The following is a 19,937-nucleotide window of genomic DNA, read 5'->3' as shown; positions in this document are numbered from 1 at the left end:
ACTGCATTCTGCCTTCCTCATTTCTGACACAACTGCATGTTCCCTGGGATGCTTCCTTTACATATATTTTTAATCAACACCTTTTCTCCCCTTAGCCTCATCCTAACAGGTCTGTAATGCTAGTTATGATGTTTTTATTCCTAAAATATATTACAAATACATAACTGTTAAAAATTTTAAATTTATTTTTAATTGTGATAAAGTACACATAAAATTTACCATCTTAACCATATTCAGTAGCATTAACTACATTCATATTGTTGTGCTACCTTGATCACCATCCATCTCCAGAATCTTTTTCATCTTGCAAAACTGAAACTCTATATCCATTAAACAGTAACTCCCCATGCCCCACCCCAGCCCCTGGCAACCACCATTCTGTTTTCTGTCTTCATGAATTTGACTTCTCTAGGAACCTAACATAAGTGGAATCATGCAGTATTTGCCCTTTTGTAATTGGTTTATTTCACTTAACATGATGTCTTCAAGATTCATCCATGTTGTAGCATATATCAGAATTTCCTTCCTTTTTAAGGCTGAATAATATTCCATCGTATGTAAATACTACATTTTGCTTATCCATTCATCTGTGGCAAAAACTTGGGGGAAAAAATTTATCCATGTAAAAGCTAAATTAATCTGGAAAACTACAGCTGGTAATGGTACCACACTTGAGGAAATACTCCTATATTGGATAGAAAATTTGCTCTGAGTGTGAGCAGGGTAAGAACCGGCAGTGGGGCCAGACCAGAGCTGAGGGGGTAGAGAAAAGGGTTCTTGGGTCCAACTGAGAAAAGAGGGGTTCCCAAGTTAGAGGCAGTGAGAGTCCAGCAACTCCTTCCAAAGTTCATGGATTTGCACATGGCATCATCCGTACCCCCTGGAAGAGCCCTGTCTTTCTAAAGGAGAAATCAGACTATTTAGGGAAGGTGGTGGAGAGGAGCTTGCCAGTTACATCTCGAAACCCTAAAAGTCTCAGAGCGAATCCTCTGTAAGAATCAGCTGCTTCAAACGCTTGTGAATCTCTGTTGGTATAAACTACATAAAACAGGAACAGGAAAGTTGATTTTTTTTTTTAAATGCCATCATGCCTCTCCTCTGCCCACCGAAGTATGATCTTTTCCAAAAAGCTCTTTATATTTCCTTTTCCCAATACCCACCCCTTTGCTCTGGTTTGTAAACTCCTTCCTGCAAGTACACACCGTGAACACACTACGTGCTTTCCCGGTCTCTGGTATCTTTAAGGAGCACGCACCTCACTCAAAGGAGAAGCTGCAGTTCAGGTCGCTCTGCAGGCCCCCTCCGGGGCGAACTCCCGCTGCCCCCCCCCCCCCCCACTCCAACGACGGCGAGTCCGGAGGAGCCCGCGTGGGGAGGGGCTGGCCGCCAGAGTCCTGGGGCGCGAGCGGGAAGGGGTCCCCACGAGTGCAGCCGGGACGGGCGTGTGTTCGGAGGAGAGACACAGGTCACCCACGCCCCTGTCCAATGCAGGTGGGGACCGGCCGGAGAGGACCGGCGTCGGGGGAGAGTAATAGGTCAACGGACCGAGGGCGCGACGGGGGCCTCACCCAGCGCCGAACCGGGACCGGGAGAAGGGGTCAGAGTCCGTCCCTCCCCCTGAGGTTCTAGATACACGACACCTAGTTCAATCCGAATTTCGGAGAAACAACGAATGATTTTTTACTCTAAGTATGTCCCAAATACTGCATGGGGCAGCCTTGAACGAAAATTCCCCGTTGTTTATCTGAAATTAAGCGTCCGGGATCTCATCCGGCACCCCTTCCCGCGGGTCCCCAGCCGGGGCGGACCCTGCACGGGGAGCGGGTGAACGGCCGGGCTCAGGGCTTCACGCTCGCTCACCTTCAGCACCAGGACGTGGAGCATCTTCCCCGAGCCTCGCAGGCCACCGGGCAGACTCGCCCGGGAAACACGCGCAGCGTAGCGGCCGCGCCCGGCTCCTGGTCTCCCCGTCGCTACTCCCTCGAGATGAACTTTTGGGGGCAAAAACAGAGTCTCCTGCAGTGCCGGCCTCCGCGGAGTCACGCTTCCTCTCCAGGTCAGCGCCGCGGAGCCCGCGCGCCCAGCCCAGGCCCCGCAGCCCTGGCCCAGCACCGCAGCTAACCGCAGGCTACGCGCCGTCCTCCAACCTGAACACCGGCGAGGGCTCACTGGGGTTCCCGCCCCGCCCCCCAACGCCCGCCCCCTGCCAGCGCACGCCTTGAGGATTCCAGAAACCGCGTGGCGCGCCAACCGCCAGCACAACTGGCCGCAGCTGTGCTCACAGCGCTTGGGGGCCGACGGGGGGGCGGAGCTGCGCGGGGCGTCACGTGGCTCGCTCCCTGGGTCCTCGCGAGCACTCACCTGAAGCCTTCAGTTTTAAATGTAAGTTTGAGTTCCAGAGGTCAAGTAAACATGTGCTTAAAGCTCCAAGCAGCAAAAATGTGCTGCCAGTCTGGAGGAAAGCACAACGTAAAGTACATGAAGTTCACGTGTTACTGAATGGGGCCAACCAGGCCGCGCCCCCCCCCCAATCACCCGGCCCCGTTCACCTGAAAGCTCCAGACCTTGTCAAAAAAAAAAAAAAGGGAAATCACCAGGTCGGATTTAAACACGAGGTCTCAGAGGCAGTTCCCAAACCCCAAAGAAGATGCAGAGTACAGCCCTCTCCCACTTTTTTTTTTCTTAAAGTTGTGTTTTTCTTTACTTTTTACTTTTTGGCCGCACTTCAGGGCATGCGGGATCTTAGCTCCTCCACCAGGAATGGAACACTTGCCCCCTGCAGTGGTAGCACACAATCTTAACCCCTGGACCTCCAGGGAAGTTCCAGCCCTCTCCCAGTTCTTTGTGTGGGGTTAACACTTTTTTCCTTCGACTAGGTACCATGCTACAATATGGTGTTTCCCAAACTTTTCACAGCATGCCTCACAGAAAATGAAAATAATTATATATCACACTGAGATGAAGAGTCAAGATTGTTGAAATGGGAACTCACTGCATGGCGCTCCAGCCACCCAGGCCTCTTGAGGCTTAAGGGGGTCAATATCTGTACCTGTCTCCCCACTCCCCCAATTAGTGGGAAGTACTTTTATTTATTTATTTATTTGTTTATTTATTTATGGCTGTGTTGGGTCTTCGTTTCTGTGCGAGGGCTTTCTCTAGTTGTGGCAAGCAGGGGCCACTCTTCATCGCGGTGTGTGGGCCTCTCGCTATCGCGGCCTCTCTTGTTGCGGAGCACAGGCTCCAGACGCGCAGGCTCAGTAGTTGTGGCTCACGGGCCCAGTTGCTCCGCGGCATGTGGGATCTTCCCGGACCAGGGCTCAAACCTGTGTACCCTGCATTGGCAGGCGGATTCTTAACCACTGCACCACGAGGGAAGCCCTAAAAGAACTTTTAAAGTTGTATTTATTTTGCATCAGTTGAGATGGAATGAACTTTTGCAGTTATGTCATTCAACCCAAAAGCAGAAGCCTGATGCCTGCCCAGGGTCTTTCCAAGACGCCTCAGTTATCTTTTATGGACTTGTTCTGTGCATCAGAGAAGGCATTTGTCGTGGTTCCCACTAATATTATACATCTGTCAGATTATCCTTGTTTCTAATGTATTTTTTCCATAGCTTAATATTGTGTTACTCGCTGCAAGATTCTCGTATCTTCATTTTTAACTGTATATATCAAACTAAAATTAACTTTTATTTATTGGTTCCTATGATGAATTCCATCTCATCTGATTAGTAGTCTCTAAGCTCTTCTTGCTTGTGTTCCCCTCTTTTTATTTTTAGCCCTCATGCAGTATTGTTTTTAAACAACTTATAATTAGATTTAATTTTTTCCAGTTTTGAGATATAATTGACATATATTGTATAAGTTTAAAGTGTACAACATAATGGTTTGATATATGTATATATTGTGAAATGATTACCACAGTATGTTTAGTTAACATCCATCACCACCATCCATCCATCCGTTACAAAATTTTTTCCCCTGTGATGAGAACTGTTACCATCTACTCTTTTAGCAACTTTCAAATACATAATACAGTATTGTTAACTATTCTCATCATGTACATTACATTCCTAGACCTTATTTATCTAATAACTGGAAGATTGTACTTCTGACCACCTCCACAATTCCCCCACCCCTACCCCTACCTCTGGCAACCACAAATCTGATTTCTGTTTCTAGGAGGTTGTTTTTTGGACTCCAAATATAAGTAAGATAATACAGTATTTGTCTTTCACTGTCTGCCTTATTTTACTTAGTATAAGGTCCTCAAGGTCCATCCATGTTGTCTCAAATGCCAGGATTTCCTTCTTTTTATAACTGAATAGTATTCCATCACATACATATATATAGATAAATAGGTAGATAGATAGATACGTATATCTTTATCCGTTCATCTGTTGATGGACACTGAGGTTGTTTTCATGTAAATGGTGCTTCACAGAACATTGGGGTGCTGATATCTCTTCAGAATTTCTCTCAGATATATACCCAGAAATGGTATCATATGATAGTTCTTTTTTTAACTTTTTGAGGAACCTCCTTACTGTTTTCCATAGTGGCTGTACCAATTTACATTCCCACCAACAATGCACAGGTGTTCCCTTTTCTCCACATCTTCACCAACACTTATCTCTTGTCTTTTTGATGATAACCGTTCCAACAGGTGTGAGCTACTGGTATCTCATTGTGGTTTTGATTTGCATTTTCCTAATAACTAGTGATGTTGAGCACCTTATCATGTACCTATTGGCCATCTGAATACCTTCTTTGGAAAAGTACCTATTCAGGCCCTTTGTCCATTTTCTAATTGGATTGCATTTTTGATATTAGCTAGTATGAGTTCCTTATATATTTTGGATATTAACCCCCTTATCAGATGTGTGGTTTGCAAATAGTTTCTCCCATTCATTTGGCTGCCCTTTCACTTTGTTGATCATTTTGCTATGCAGCTTTTTAGTTTGACGTAGTCCCACTTGTTTATTTTTAATTTTGTTGCTTGTGCTTCAGGTGTCATATTCAAAAAATTATTGACAAGGCCCATGTCAACAAACTTTTTCCTCTATTTTTGTGGTTTCAGTTCTTACATTTAAGTCTAATCCATTTCGAGTGATTTTTGTGAGTGGTATAGGATAGGGGTCTAGTTTCATTCTCTGGGCTCTCAATTCTTTTTTTTTTTTTTTTTTTTTTTTTTGGTACGCGGGCCTCTCACAGCTGTGGCCTCTCTTTTGCGGAGCACAGGCTCCGGACGCGCAGGCTCAGTGGCCATGGCTCACGGGTCCAGCCGCTCCGCGGCATGTGGGATCTTCCCGGACCGGGGCACGAGCCCGTGTCCCCTGCATCGGCAGGCGGACTCTCAACCACTGCGCCACCAGGGAAGCCCCTGGGCTCTCAATTCTATTCTGTTGGTCTATGTGTCTGTTCTCATGCCAGTACTACGCTGTTCTGATAGCTTGGTAATATCGTTTGAAGTCAGGAAGTCAGGAAGTGTGATGCCTCCAGCTTTGTTCTTCTTTCTTAGGATTGCTTTGACTATTCAGGGTCTTTTGTAGTTCTATATAAATTTTAGAATTTTTTTTCTATTTCTGTTTTAAAAAAAAAGGCCATTTGAATCTTGATAGCGATTGATTGAAGCTATAGATGCCTTTGGGTAGTAGGGACATTTTAACAATATTAATTCTTCCAGTCCATGAATGTGGGATATATTTCCAATTGGTTGTGTCTTCACTTTTCTTCATCAATTGTTTACAGTTTTCAGGATAGAGGTATTTCACCTCCTTAGTTAAATTTAGTCCTAAGTATTTCATTGTTTTTGATGCTATTGTAAATGGGATTGTTTTTTTTGTTTCTTTTTCAGATAATTTGTTGTTAGTGTATAGAAATGCTAATGATCTTTGTATGTTGATTTTGTACTCTGCAACTTTACTGAATTAGTTGATTAGATCTAACAGTTTTTCAGTGGAGTTTTTAGGATTTTCAATATATAAAATCATGTGTTCTGCAAATAGAGACAATTTTACTCCTTCCTTTCCAATTCTAATGCCTTTTACTTCTTTTTCTTGCCTGATTTCTTCTAGTACTATGTTGAAATAGGAAGGGTGAGAATGGACACCCTTGTCTTATTCCTGATACTAGAGGAAAAGCTTCCAGCCCTTCACCACTGAGCACGATGTTGGCCGTGGGCTTGTCATCTATGGCTTTTATTATGTTGAGTTCCTTCTATAACTAATTCGTTGAGTTTGTTTTTTTTTTTTTTATCATGAATGGATATTGAATTTTGTCAAATACTTTTTCCACATCTATTGAGTTGCTCGTATGATTTTTATCTTTCATTTTATTAATGTGATGTAGAACGCTTATTGATTTGCGTGTTGAACCATCCTTGCATTCCAGGGATGAATCCCACTTGATCATGGTGTATGATCCTTTTAATGTGCTGCTGAATTCAGTTTGCTAGCATTTTCTTTAGAATTTTTGCAACTGTATTCATCAGGGATATTGGCGTGTAGTTTTTTTTCTTGTAGTGTCCTTTGGTACCAAGCTAATTCTGGCCTTGTGAATTTGGGAGTGTTCCCTCCTCTTCAAATTTTGGAAGAGTTTGAGGATTGGCATTAATTCTTCTTTAAATGTTTGGTAAAATTCACCAGTGAAGCCATCTGGTCCTGGGTTTTTCTTTTTGGGGAGGTTTGTTTTTTTTGTTTGTTTTCTTTTTAAATTACTGATTCAATCTCCTTACTCATTATTGGCCTGTTCAGATCTTCTATTTCTTACTGATGCAGTTTTGGTAGGTTCTATGTTTCCAGGAATTTACCCGTGTCTTCTAGGTTGCACAGTTTGTTGGCATACTGCGTTCATTGTACTTTCTTATGATCCTTTCTATTTCTGTGGTATCAGTTGTAATGTCTCCTCTTTCATTTATAGTTTTATTGATTTGCATCCTCTTTTTTTCTTGGTTAGTCTAGCTAATGGTTTGTCAATTTTATCTTTTCATAGAATCAACTCTTAGTTTTGTTAGCCTTTTCTATTGTTTTCCTATCTCTATATCATTTATTTTTGCTCAAGTTTCTATTTTTATTTCCTTCCTTCTGCTAACTTTGGGCTTGGTTTATTCTTCTTTTTCAAGTTCCTCTAGATAACTAGGTTTAAAAACATTTAATCTAAGATTCTTTATCATTCAATAAATTTAACCCATTTTCATGCATCAGCATGGTTGATATTTATTCCTACCTGAACTGTCTTATTCGAAGCTTTTGTTTTGTTGCCATTTTCATATTTTCTATCTTCTACATTAGGGGTTGTGCTTCACTTTTGACTGATTTGAAAAGTGACCATTCTGTTTTAAATTCTAATAGCCACTTTTGCATTTCAAAACACTTAAACAGGTATTATCACAAACCTGCAGTCATTGATTCCCTCCTTTCATGTGTTTTTTTTAATTCCTCCCATAGCCACTTCCTGTTAATGATAACATAATCTGGGATTATTGAACCAAATTATTTTTGTAAGAAAGTTACTTTTTTTTTTACAAAATACGTTAAAATTTGAATTATTTTTAATACTTGCAGTGTTTTTTAGCCATATTTAACTATTCATACTTACTTCCTGTATTTTATTTCCACACTCACCATTAGGACTTCTACCATGCATTTCTACTTCAAAAGTTTTTATTTCCAATAATCAAAATTTTAATTATCTATAGTATTTCTATCAAATCATATTTTTCAGAGCTCTGGAATCTTCAGAGCCCATATATAAACAAGGACTATTTCTGTGGCTTTCACACATGGTTGATATAAAATTACTGACCACACACGTCCTTTTCCCCTCAGAATATGCTGTCCAGTTTATCATGTTACTGTGTGATACACACTAAGAGGATTTTGTGCCTTTGTGAGTAATCTTTTTTCTCCCTGAAAATCTATGCATTCTCTGTCTTTGAAATTCAAAATATCATCCAGGTATTGAACAATTTTTCTTATTTTTGCTTTGACCATAGCAGGGCCTTTTTATCTGAAGAACAATATTTTCCTTCAGCTCAAGAAAACCTTGTTCTCTAAATAATGCTTTTCTTCTATTTATTTGTTCTGGAATTTTCATTTAGACATGCCAATAATCCACATATTAGATGCCCAACCTCTGTTCTTAATGTCTGTTTTTCTGAAGCTACAGTAACAAGGAGACCCAAGAACAAAAACAGTTCAGAGATCCAGGTTTGTCTCAAGGCAACAGTATGTGCAAAGGTTCTGAGGTGGGAAAGAACTTTGAGCAGTCAAGAAAGAGAAAGAAGACCCTTCCGATGGGATTATAGAGGGAGAGGGGTGTATGATGACATCAGAGAGAAAGGTGGGGCCTTGTAGACCACAAATTTAGTGTTTAAGTGTCAGGAAAAGCCATGGAAGGGCTTTAATGAGGGCACTGACAGGACATGACTTAAGTTTCAATGTCAAGTTCACTTTTTCAGGAGGAATGCATTTTGAGGGGGAAGAATGAAAATGAAGAGACTGGCTCTGAAGCTGTTACAGTTGGCTAAGAAACAACTATGGTTTAGACTAAGGCGATAGCAGTGCAGAGGTGGGCAGATGGGAGTTTCAAGATAATTGTGTTTAATAGATCAATACGACTTGCTAGTCACCTGGATATTGGAATGAAGGAAAGGAAGGAATCATGAATGACTCAGATTTTTAGCTTCCGTAACTGGTAACTTAACTTCCCTTCTGATACAGGGAAGGCTAAGCTGAGGGAACCTGCTTAGGAGGGAAAAGTATAGACTAGGGAACAAGCTAAACTGTTTTAACAAAGAGATCCTAAAATATAGTGGTTTATATAAAATAGACGTGTATTTTCATTTTCACATAACAAGCAAGAGGTGAGCAATCCAAGTGGTAGGCAGTTACGCTTTAACATCTGTCTTCTGTCTCTGGGTCCAAGGTCGCTGCTCCAGTTGCCACCATTTCCAGCCAGTGAGAAAAGAGAAAGCGGAAGGCAAGCAATTTCCGGTTTAAAGAATGTGACCTACATATGCCCATATATGAGGGCTCCCCCAACAAATCATCCCCCAGGAGAGAAGAAGTCCCCTTACGTTCAAGTCCGTATTATATTTTCCATGTTATAGGGCACTCTCGTTTTATATTAACAAAGAACTGTGAGGACAAGAACATATTAGCCTGATGCCAGCCCAGTTTTGGATTCTTACGGAGGTCATTCAAAAGCTGATCTTGCTCTGCCTCTTTATGTGAGGAAAGCATTGTTTCATCCAATGCTTGGCTGGTTTCCTTGGCGACTGTAATACCAAGATGCGATGGGCAGACATATTCAGACCTCTGCTTTTAGTGACAGGCAACAGATGCCACTTGCTAGAAAAAGAATCAGGTTCTACTCTTGGCTGTGGCACTAACTAGCTGTGTGAATCTGTTTCTCAGTTTTCTCATCAGCAAAATCATGGTGTTCTTCCGATTATAACATTCTGTTTTCTGTGAGAATGAAAGAAGAGTATGCCCAAGGCCAAAAGTGAGTAAAGAGAACTTCTATAGATTCAGAAGCCAGACTGAATGCTAATTCTATCTGTGGCTCTCAAAATTTACACGTTGGAACCATTTACCAAAGACAATAGATTTTCCTCTAGATCAGAGTTCTCAAACTTGGCCAGATAATTCTTCACTGTGGGTGGCTGTCCTGTGCATTGCAGGATATTAAACTGTACCCCTGGCTTCTCGCCACTAGATGGTAGAAGCGTCGCACTCCCAGTTGTGACAGCCCAAATTTATCCAGACACTGCCAAATGCCCCGGAAGGGCAAAAGTGCCCGGATTGAGAACCACTGATCTAGATGTATTCCTCTAAGTAGGATTAAATAATACACATAAACTTTAATTATCAATAGCTCTATTTTATAGATAGGAAAACCAGAACGTTTCATGAAAAATGAAATTCAATGTACAATGCATAATATAGTCAAAGATCTAAAATGAACTGGCGTCTAAACCATTTCCCATCTTTAATCAATAAACATTATTCTCTTAAGAGGAGGTGAACAAATTACCCATATTAAAAACACTGAAAACAAACACCATTAGTAAGTACCATTAAATGATGAATAGTTCTACATCCCTCTAAGCTCTCTGGATTCTGTTAACTAGCCCTCCAAGGTAAACATAATTATGGCTTTTGTTATGGCTTCATATTTCTTTACAACAGTCACTAAACTAATTTCCAATCTGGTAAACCTAATAACTCAGGCCATTTAGTTTTAAACAGAATTCTCTCTTAATCATCAAGCTAAAGTCATAAGAAAATAATGACACAGTCACTTGAAGGTCACCTCAGTCTACTGTTCACCATGTATCTAATCATACATCCTTAAATTAATTCCAGCAGAAAGTCTAAGGAATTTATGGATCAATCTCCCAGCACATCAGGCAGAGTGCTAATACGGTTAAAAGACAATACAGTAGAACATCTTATTTAAACTTCTGATAACAAAACAATACAGAAGCGGAAACCCTCGTGAAAATTTTTTTCTCGTTTTGGTAACAAGATCATTAATACTTTATACTTGTGTGATACTGTAAGGTTTAAAGAATAAAATAAGAGAGCTCCGTAATACACTTGAAATATGAAAGACTGTACTAGAACTTACAGGCACAAAGTTGCTTAAGTTCCAGGCACGTCTAGTCAACCCTCATTTTTCATCAGGACAACTTCAAGGAGGCCCGCTTACAAAGAAGCCATTCTCTACAGACGGCTCTTACTCACTACATAGTTCTTAGGGTAAACATGTTTATACTTTGACTGAACTGTCACGTGGATGTTATAATCATGGCGATTGTACATCACTATTCGGTGAAATTTCTTGCCTTCTTTCATGATTTCTTCATTCTTTTTTTCAGTGGACATAAGATTTTCTAAATAGTTTGAATCTTCTAAGTACATCTCATCTCCTGAAAAATAATATTTTAATTTTAGTGTTATTTTATAAAACATTCCAATATATTTGTGATATATAAATCAGTGTTTATTTTTATCTATTTCAGGTGTTTGGAACTGAGATAGTTGTTAAAAAATCCTAATTTTTTGTGCTTACCTCAATTTATTTTTTGTGTTTTTAATACCCCCCTCTACCCTCCCCAGTTCTCCAATTTCCAGCCAAGAATTTTCTTTGGGTACATTTATGACTAGTATTTTTTCATCCTGAACTATAATTTTTTACACTAATTCATGATTCTCTTTATCCCATTCAATGTTAATGTTGGCCTTGATATCCATATATCTTTGGTGTTTCAATGTGGGCTGCTCTAATCATTTTAAGGTTAAATTACAGAAATTATTATTTACACATCAAAACTGCTAAGCTGTCCCACTGTAGGATGAATAACAAATATTTTCACAATTCTGAGAAGTGAGATAAGCAGCCCTAAGTGAGACAGGCCACAAAACTCCACCGTAAGCGGCTACAAAACCTCTATCCTGTACTCACCCAACAACAATTGACCACCAACAAACTCTCTTTCAATCAAATAAGTACAATTTACAAGTTCGCGTCATTTAAAAATAAAATGTAAAAAAGTGAGCTAATATACAAGAAAGAACTTTGTTAGTGTCTAGGAAATATATTTACATAAGTGTATATAAAGTAATGTATCCAGAATTTCTGGTTATAATAAATACTATGAATATCTTACAGACCTTGATCTTATTTAATTAGTACCTCTGTAGTGTGTAAAACAGAGACTGTAGTTCATGTCTCTGTGTGAGATAATACGGCCCAGAGCATTAAATGTGAATACTAACAAAAACATTGATAACTCACTGATTTACCTGGTAAAAGCTGGATTGTTCCATCAGCAGTTAATAATGTGATTGGCAGCCATCTTTCCACCCCTTCTAATTCACGATCCAAACAAAATTTGTGCAAGTCGGAGAGAGAGGCAAAGTGTTCTAGTCTTCTTATTTCGTAGAACTGTGGAGGTGCAAGCCAAATTTCCTTTGATATGAAGCTTTCAGTTGCCTCCGACGGAGATGACCACTGCAGAAGACAAAGGTAAGGCTTCCTGAAGTTTATCCTATAGACAACGCGAGACTCGAGATCCTTAGATCAGTACCTAAGAGCTAACTGAACATGTAAAAGTAATTCATTAATGTGTCTTGCTAGATTCCTCTGAGACAACATGAAAAGACTTGGTGAAGAAAGCTGGGTTGATCCCCTTCAGAGGTTGATTATTGGGACACTGATCCTGAGAACTAGTACATAAACCAGGATAGATCACAAAGGGTTGACCTGGGAGCGTTGTTCAGCATAAAAGGCAGGAGATGCTAAGAAGGCAAGGTGGTTCTGGTCACTCCTAAAGGAAGACTCTGAAGTATAAACTCATGACAGCAGATTGAGAATTTAGTGCCCATTCATTCCTCCCATAAATGGGCGCCTTGGCTAGGCACTGAGGATGTGGTGGTGGATGAGACAAAGATCTCTCAGGCCCTAATAGGGCCTTCAGCAAACAAAATGTAGCGTGATGTGTGCCATGTGTTACAATGAAGGTAAAGAGGCCGGAGCAAGAGAAGCTTTCAGGAAGGTCAAGAGATGTGACCCAGTCTATCGGCCCAGGAGTGTAATAACTGCACGGTATCAACCAGATAGCACTTACCCGTTTCACTTAAGTGGCCTCACTGCTGTGACCTGCCCACTCTCCCAAGCCTTCCTTCCATACACATTTAGATAAAAAGAGCTGATTCAATAATATGAAATAACCCCAAAAGGTCTTTCTTCAACTGGTTTACTAAATATCTCCTTACACTGGGGAAACTGATTCTCACACCCAAAACCAGGGAGTAGAGATTGACTGCCTTGAATACCTATAGGCCCAAAGTTTACAAGCTTGTATGAGAAACCTGAGAAACTTGTTAAATCTTCAATCTATGGGGCCCAGCAATCTATGTTTAATAAGCACCCTAGATTCTTCTGAAGTTGGCCAAGGTTACATTTTGAAAAACAAAGCTCTGGCCTCAAAGGACCACCCAATCTCTAAGGTATCCTGTGAGTTCAGTGGTAACAATGAAGATAAAGGGTTAAACAACAGCCATTAACTCACTTAATTCAACCTGTTCAGGTTGGTCTAGACCATAGGCTAAAATAACTTAAATAACTTATTGTTTATTGGTTACTTGTCACTAGTAAAACACTAGTTTTACTCGTTACCAGTAAAAGTATTTTGAGCAAAAATACTTTACATAAAGTATTTCCAATCCTTAGGATAACCCTGCATCCTCTAACTAAAAAACCTGGGCTTCAAACTCACAGGGCGGTGGTGGGGTGGGGTGACGCTGGCTCTAAATTCCACTGTTGCCCCTCAGTTTCTGAACTTCGGCAGTACTGACACTTTAAGCCAGATAATTCTTTGTGGAAGGATATTCGGCAGCATCCCTGGGCTCTACCCAGTAGAAGCCGGTAGAAGTCCCTGAGTTGTGACAACCAAGAATGTCTCCTGACATTGCTAAATGCACCTGAGGGTGGGATGGGTAAATCATCCCATGTTGAGAACCACTGCAATGAGAAGCCCGCGCACCGCATCGAAGAGTAGACCCCGCTCGCCACAACTAGAGAAAGCCTGCATGCAGCAACAAAGACCCAACACAGCCAAAAATAAATAAATAAAATAAATAAATTTATTTTTAAAAAAAAGAAAGAAAAGGGAGAAAATTTGAAAATATAGCAATAAATCTATTCAAAATAAAGCAGAGAAGAAAAAAGATTGAAAAAAATGAACAAGGCATCAGGGACCTGTGGAACATTATCAAGTAGTCCAACATACATGGAATCCCAGAAAACAGAGGGAGGTGAAAAATATTTGAAGAAACAAATAATTAAATAATAAAACAAAAAGAAAACCACGCACATCATAATCAAATTACTGAACACCAATAATTAAGAGGAAATATTTAAAGTAGCCACATATACCAAAAACACAAACACACATTACATACAGAGGAACAGAGCGTTAAAAGCAAACTTTTCTATGAGATGATGGATGTTCACTAAATTTACTGTGGTAATTATGTCATGGGATATGTAAGTCAAATCATTGTGCTGTCACCTTAAACTTACACAGTGCTGTATGTCAATTATATCTCAATAAAACTGGAAGAAAAAAAAAAGACTTCTCAACAGAAGATTATGCAAACCAGAAAATAATGAAGCAACATTTTTAAGTACTGAGAGAGAGAGAAAAAAAAAACCCAAACTGTTAACATACATAGAATTCTATACCCAGCCAAAATATCTTTCAAAAACCAAAAGCAAAATAACGTATTTTCAGACAAAATTTAGAAGATTCACTGTTTAGAATGAATTTAGATTCATTCATTCTAAACAAATTTAGAAGATCTGAAATACATGACATATTAGAGGTAGTTCTTTAGGCAGAAAGATACCAGATGTAGATTAAATCCACACAAAGTAATGAAGAGTGCTAAGAATGGTACATGTGCAGGTAAACATAAAAGACATTTCCCCCTCATTTTCACAGTCTTTAACAGATTGACTATTTAAAGCAAAAATAATCAGTGTATTATAGAGTTTATAATAGAAATAAAAGTCAAATGTATGACAACAAAAGCATAAATGACAGGAGGGGAGAAATGGAAGTATATTATTTTAAGGTTCTAAAACTACACATGAAATGAGAGATGTATATTGCAAACCCTAAAGCAATCACAAAAAGTACAGTTAATAAGTCAATAATGGAGATAAAACACAGTCCTAAAAATACTCAGTTAATCCAAAAGAAGTCAGGAAAAGAAGAAAAACAGTTCAAAGAATAGAGGGGACAGACTAAAAAACTAACAGCAAGATGGTAGATTTGAAGTTAACCTTATTGAGAATAACACTGAATACAAATGATCTAAACACTTCAGTTGAAAGGCAGAAACTGTCATATTGGATAAAAAAGTAAGACTATATGCTGCCTACAGGAAACACACTTTAAATATAAAGACACAGATTAAAAGTAAAGAATGGAAAAAGATATACTATGCTATTGCTAATCAAATGAAGTCTGAGCGGCTGTATTAGTATCAGACGGTAAACTTCAGATTTCAGAATAAGGAACATTGCCAGGGATAAAGAAGGATATTTCATCATAATCAAAGGCTCAATCCATCAAGCTTGAATAGTCCTATGCAGCACCTCACAAGGGAGCTTCAGAATACACGAAGCAAAACCTGATGGAACTGAAAAACTGAAAATAGAAAAAGACAAATCCGCAATTATTCTTTGAAGATTTCAGCATTCCTTTCTCAGTACTTGATGGAACAGGTAAATGATATGAAAGACCTGAGGACACTATCAACAAACTTAACCTAACTGACAGTTCTACAAACACTCCATCAAATACAGCAGAATACACATTCTTTTTAGGTGCAGAGGGATCATTCACCAAGGTAGACCATATTCGTGGCCATAAAACAAGTCTCAAATGAAACAGTCTCAAATAAATTTTAAAAGACTGAACTATGAGGAAACAAACTGCTGGGGGTTGAAATGAGTTAATGCACGGCAAGTGCTTAGGAAGGAGCCTGGCACCTGATCAGCGCTAGCAGAGCTCCTAGCGTCTCCGCTGGCCTCCTGCTGGAGAAACCGCGTGGGGAGACATCGTCGAGGCCCTGGGGCTGTGAAGCCGGGGAAAGTAGAAAGCAGTTCACCAAGGTCATGGCTTTGGCCTGCTGGCCGGGGGCCGGACCACCTGGGTCCCATGCCCGCTCAGTCGCGTACTGGCTGTATGTCCCTGAGCAAGCGAATTAGTTTCCCTGGGCCCGGCCTATGTGGAGGTTCCGGGTGGGCCTGGGCCGCCGGCCGGGGGTGGGGTCCTCATTCCCAAGCTCCAGTGGGTCCCCACTCCGCGCCGGGAGGACGCCTACCTGGCAGTCCACCACCTCCACCAAGTCGGGGAAGACCGGCGGCGGCTCGCACAAGCAGCACAGAAAGAAGGTGGTCTCGAAGCGGCGGCCACGGCGCTGCGTGAAAGGCGTGAGCCAGGCGCTCCAGTCGTGCAGCGCCCAGATGTCGGGAGTGCAGTCTAGGTGAGCGCACAGGCGCAGGAAATGCTGCGGGTCTCGGCGGACGCGGGCGCGCCAGTCGGCCAGGGCCGGCGGCGGCGCGAGGGCGCGGCCCGGCTCGGACGCGACGGGCCCGGGGCCCCTGGGCCGCAGCAGCAGCACGCCAGCCTCCTCGAAGGCCTCGCGGATGGCGCAGATGCGGAAGGCAACGTCATCCGGCAGCGCCGCCTCGTCCCCGTCGGCGGCTCCGGGCCTGGCATCAGGCAGCACCGGGAAGGTGGCGCGTCTGGGCGGCGCCGGGCCCAGGCCGAAGCGGGGCGGCCGGTGGTGCGGCGCGAAGAGGCTCAGCCAGTCGGCCGAGCGGTCTGCCGCGTCCAGCACCCCACCCGGGAAGACGTGCGCCCCGGGCAAGAAGCCTTGGCGCGCGGAGCGCAGCAGCAGCAGCAGCCGGAAGCCCTCGGCGGGCGGCGGGGGCCGCGGCGGGGCGGCGGCCACCGGGAGCGTCCAGCCCGCAGCCAGCACCACGGTGGCCGCCCGCCGCCAACTGCTTGGGCCCGGCCGCAGGGGGCCGCTCATGGCGTGTGGCGGCGCGCGGCTTCCGGGCTCAGCTTCTGGTGAGGCTGGAGTTTTCCCCGGGCCTGAGGACGGAGGCCGGCGTCTCGCTGGGTGAACTCCCGGCAAGGTGCGCGCTGGGCGATCGGTGAACCCGGGCTGTTTGGCCTCACCCGCGCCTGCCTGTAAGGGGGAGAAGCAGGCGTGTGCCAGTGCGGTGAAGCTCCGCCTCGAGTGCCGTTGTTCCCAGCCAGGTCACTCTCGCGGGGCAAGGGCTGTCACAGCCGCTTGCTAGGAGGACCTCAACACCCTCACTCAGGACACACGGACCAAGAGCAGGAATGCTTATGATTGCACAATGACCTGTCGAGGTAAAAGTGCGATGCAAACCTAGGTCTGGTGACACCTATCCGACCAAAACCCGAGAACTAGGACTTTCTCGATTAAACAAAGAGGGTTTGTTTCCTTTGGCGGGGGGGTGGGGTAGGGGTGGATGGGGGGGCGTCCAAGGGCTAGGTGTCCGAGCTTTGCAATGAAAAACTGATGCATGAACCAGATACCAAATTACAAATTTCACACTGCACAGTCTGAGTGTGAAAGGTCCTCCTTGAATCCCCAGACAAGCTCCCATCTTGTGATCTGGACACCTTTTATTGTCAGGGCACCTGGGACCACCTTAAGCCCCTTAGGTCACTGGATAATTTCCACTTTCATGGGAGAATTTTAATCCAAGCCTAGAGATGGAAATTTTGCTCTGCTCCACCTTTAGAAAGAGCCTGTTAAAGCAGTCTTCTCTTTTATAGCTCCTTATTTGTTACTAACGGTTTCTCCACAATTGCTATTATAGTTGATCACCCATTTGTTATGTGTCCGGATGTGCATATAGACTATTGTTGAGCCTCATTTTCAAACTATCATTTTAATGTGGGATATTCCCTGGGGGAGAATCCAGAGAGGGCAACAGTAGTATTTAGGTTGATTTTTGTTGGCATCATTTTCTAAAGATGCAGATCCCTGTGTACTGACCGCATCCCAGAAACAGGAAACAAGACCACATGTTTAGAAAAACACACAGAGGCCAAGGGAGAACACATGTACTGGCAGGTTGGGGGAGGGGGGTGGAGTCTGCCAAATTTCATCCATCTTGAGTCTCTGCATAATCCACAGTTAGGGACCCCTCCCTTACCTGCTTTCCCACTGCATGGCTCTCTGCTCTGAGACAATCATTTCACAATCTATTGTGGAGTCTAGGATGGCACCCTGGAGCCTGTGTTTTTAACAATCCCCCAACTTCTCCAGGTGAGTTCAGTGCTTTAAGCCATGGGAAGCCATAAAAGGTGGTGACATGATTAAGTTCATATCTTCAAAGGTCACCCTGACAACAGCCTGATGACTCAACTGGATGGGGCTGTTCTGGAGGCCCGTGGAACGTGCTGGGGAAGAAATGGTGAGGGTCTAAACTAGGAGAGTGGCTGTGAAGAGGGGGTGAGGTGGGAGGAAGGGAATGATTCACCAGAGAGTATTTAGGAGGTAGACTTGAGGTAATGTGGTAATTGGTTGAATATGCAGAGCAAGGGAAAAGAAGGAATTAAAGTTTTAGCTTGGGAGGTTGAAAACTCGGTGGCTTCAAACAAGGAACATTTATTATCTCACAGTTTCTGTGGATCAAGATTTCAAGAGCATCTTAGCTGGGTTGTTCTGTCTCAGTATTTCACATGAGACTGGTGAGCATGTCAGCTGGGGCTTGGTTAGGGGCTGAGGGATCCATTTCTACAGTGTCTCACTCATATGGCCGTCGGCCAGAGGCCTCAGTTCCTCACCATATTGGCCTCTCCATAGTGCTGCTTGGATGTCTTTGAGATGTGGTAGTGAATGATCCAAGAGAGTGGAAGGAAGAAGTCATGATGCATTTGCTGACTTAGCCTCAGGAGTCACATTCCATCACTTCCACAGTATCCTATTCTTACACTGGTCAGCTCTATTCCATGTGAGAGGGGACTACATGAAAACACCAGGTGGTAGGGATCATTGGTGGTCATCTTGGAGGCTGGCTACCACAGTGGATAAAAAAACCATCGAAGCATTAGGAGAAAACAGGTAAATTCCTCTATAGTCTTTGACTCAAAATCTAGAAGCATAAGGGAAAAGATTGATCAATTTGACACACTGTGCATATTTATAACTTTATTATGACAGAAGACACCATGAGAAAGTCCAAGATATAATAAACTGAGAAAATATCTCTAATGCCTATCACAAAGGACTGAGAAGAAAAAACCTCCAATTGTGTAGAAAATGGGCAAGAGATATGGAAAGACAGTTGGTTGTGATTTATGTAAGGTCACACGTGCAGCAAGTGTTGTTTGGAATCTGTCTCCAGACCTGTTGGCGTGTCCTCCAAGTGTCCTGCTCCGCCCTGTTCTGCCAGGGGCACAGTGCCAGCTACTCCAGGCCTGACAGTAAGTGCACACAACCATCCCCTGCTAGGGCTAGCAGTTACCATGTGCCACTTGATCACAAGAGTTGAGTCATTTTGTTTATGACAACAGTTGCTTACTTCAGAGAAGGACACTTGACTCTTGGTTCTTATGTTCCACTGGTCTGGTCTTCCCCAGCTATCTTTACAATAAGAAATGTTCTTATTTGATTAGAACATGCATGATCCCGAAAGAAAAAAAAACAACTTTCCAAACGTCATATTGTTTCTTACCCATAGCTCCAAGTGGACTTTTATTTCAATCTCTACTTCACTGAGCCCAAATTCATTTCTGTTATCCATTATTTATCACGTTTTTCAGTGGAAAAAGAAAGGAAGAGAATGCGGGGGCTAGCCATGGAGAGATGACTTCAGCTTGGAGAATCCACTGTAGCAGGAGAGTTTGTTCAGCCTGCCTAGAAACGAAGGCACGTCACTGCAGTTAAATGGAATTCACCTATGAATGACCAGCAACATCCAGTGCACCAAGAATCATCACATAAAAGCGATTTCTCAAAAGGTTTTTTGAGAAGGGTTTAAAAAAGGTGCACAATATGTTTTCTCAAAAATGCATAGATTCCACTTAGGTGACATTCTGGAAAAGGCAACACCGTAGGGACAGAAATCAGATCAGTGGTTGCCAGATCCTGGGGTGAGAGGAAAGGATCGCCTACAGAGGACATGGGGGAACTCTTGGGTGGTGATGAAAACATTCTAGATTGCAGCGGTGGATACATGGTTGTACATATCTGTCAAAACTCAAAACTGCACACCTAAGAAGGGTGAATGTTACTGTATTTAAATTATACCTCAATAAGTCTGACTTTAAAAATGTACAGATTCCAACTTCTAGATCAACCTGAATTT

General features: G+C 42.6%; 2 protein-coding genes across 8 annotated transcripts in view; both read right to left on the bottom strand.

The window, feature by feature from the left end:
- The window catches only part of TDRD12 (tudor domain containing 12), an 82,766-nt gene extending 80,496 nt beyond the window's left edge, over window positions 1–2,270 (bottom strand). The window contains exon 1 of one of the 7 annotated variants that reach the window (XM_019941001.3): window positions 1,861–2,270. In XM_019941001.3, the coding sequence (XP_019796560.3) occupies window positions 1,861–1,884 (24 nt within the window). In that variant the 5' untranslated portion in view covers window positions 1,885–2,270. The remainder of the gene's footprint in view (window positions 1–1,860) is intronic. The other 6 variants (XM_073795753.1, XM_073795751.1, XM_073795754.1 and 3 more) reach the window with 6 other exon arrangements.
- Window positions 2,271–9,863: 7,593 nt separating this feature from the next.
- Window positions 9,864–16,966, bottom strand: NUDT19 (nudix hydrolase 19). The gene is made up of 3 exons (XM_033844141.2): window positions 15,905–16,966; window positions 11,813–12,020; window positions 9,864–10,935 (listed from the first exon to the last, which is right to left on the bottom strand). The coding sequence occupies exons 1-3, from the start codon at window positions 16,616–16,618 to the stop codon at window positions 10,730–10,732; spliced, it is 1,128 nt and encodes a 375-aa protein (XP_033700032.1). The 5' UTR covers window positions 16,619–16,966; the 3' UTR covers window positions 9,864–10,729.
- Window positions 16,967–19,937: the final 2,971 nt, after the last annotated feature.

This window comes from Tursiops truncatus, chromosome 19 (genome assembly GCF_011762595.2).
Source record: "Tursiops truncatus isolate mTurTru1 chromosome 19, mTurTru1.mat.Y, whole genome shotgun sequence".
Lineage (NCBI taxonomy): Eukaryota > Metazoa > Chordata > Mammalia > Artiodactyla > Delphinidae > Tursiops > Tursiops truncatus.
This window is presented reverse-complemented; position numbering and strand designations above follow the sequence as displayed.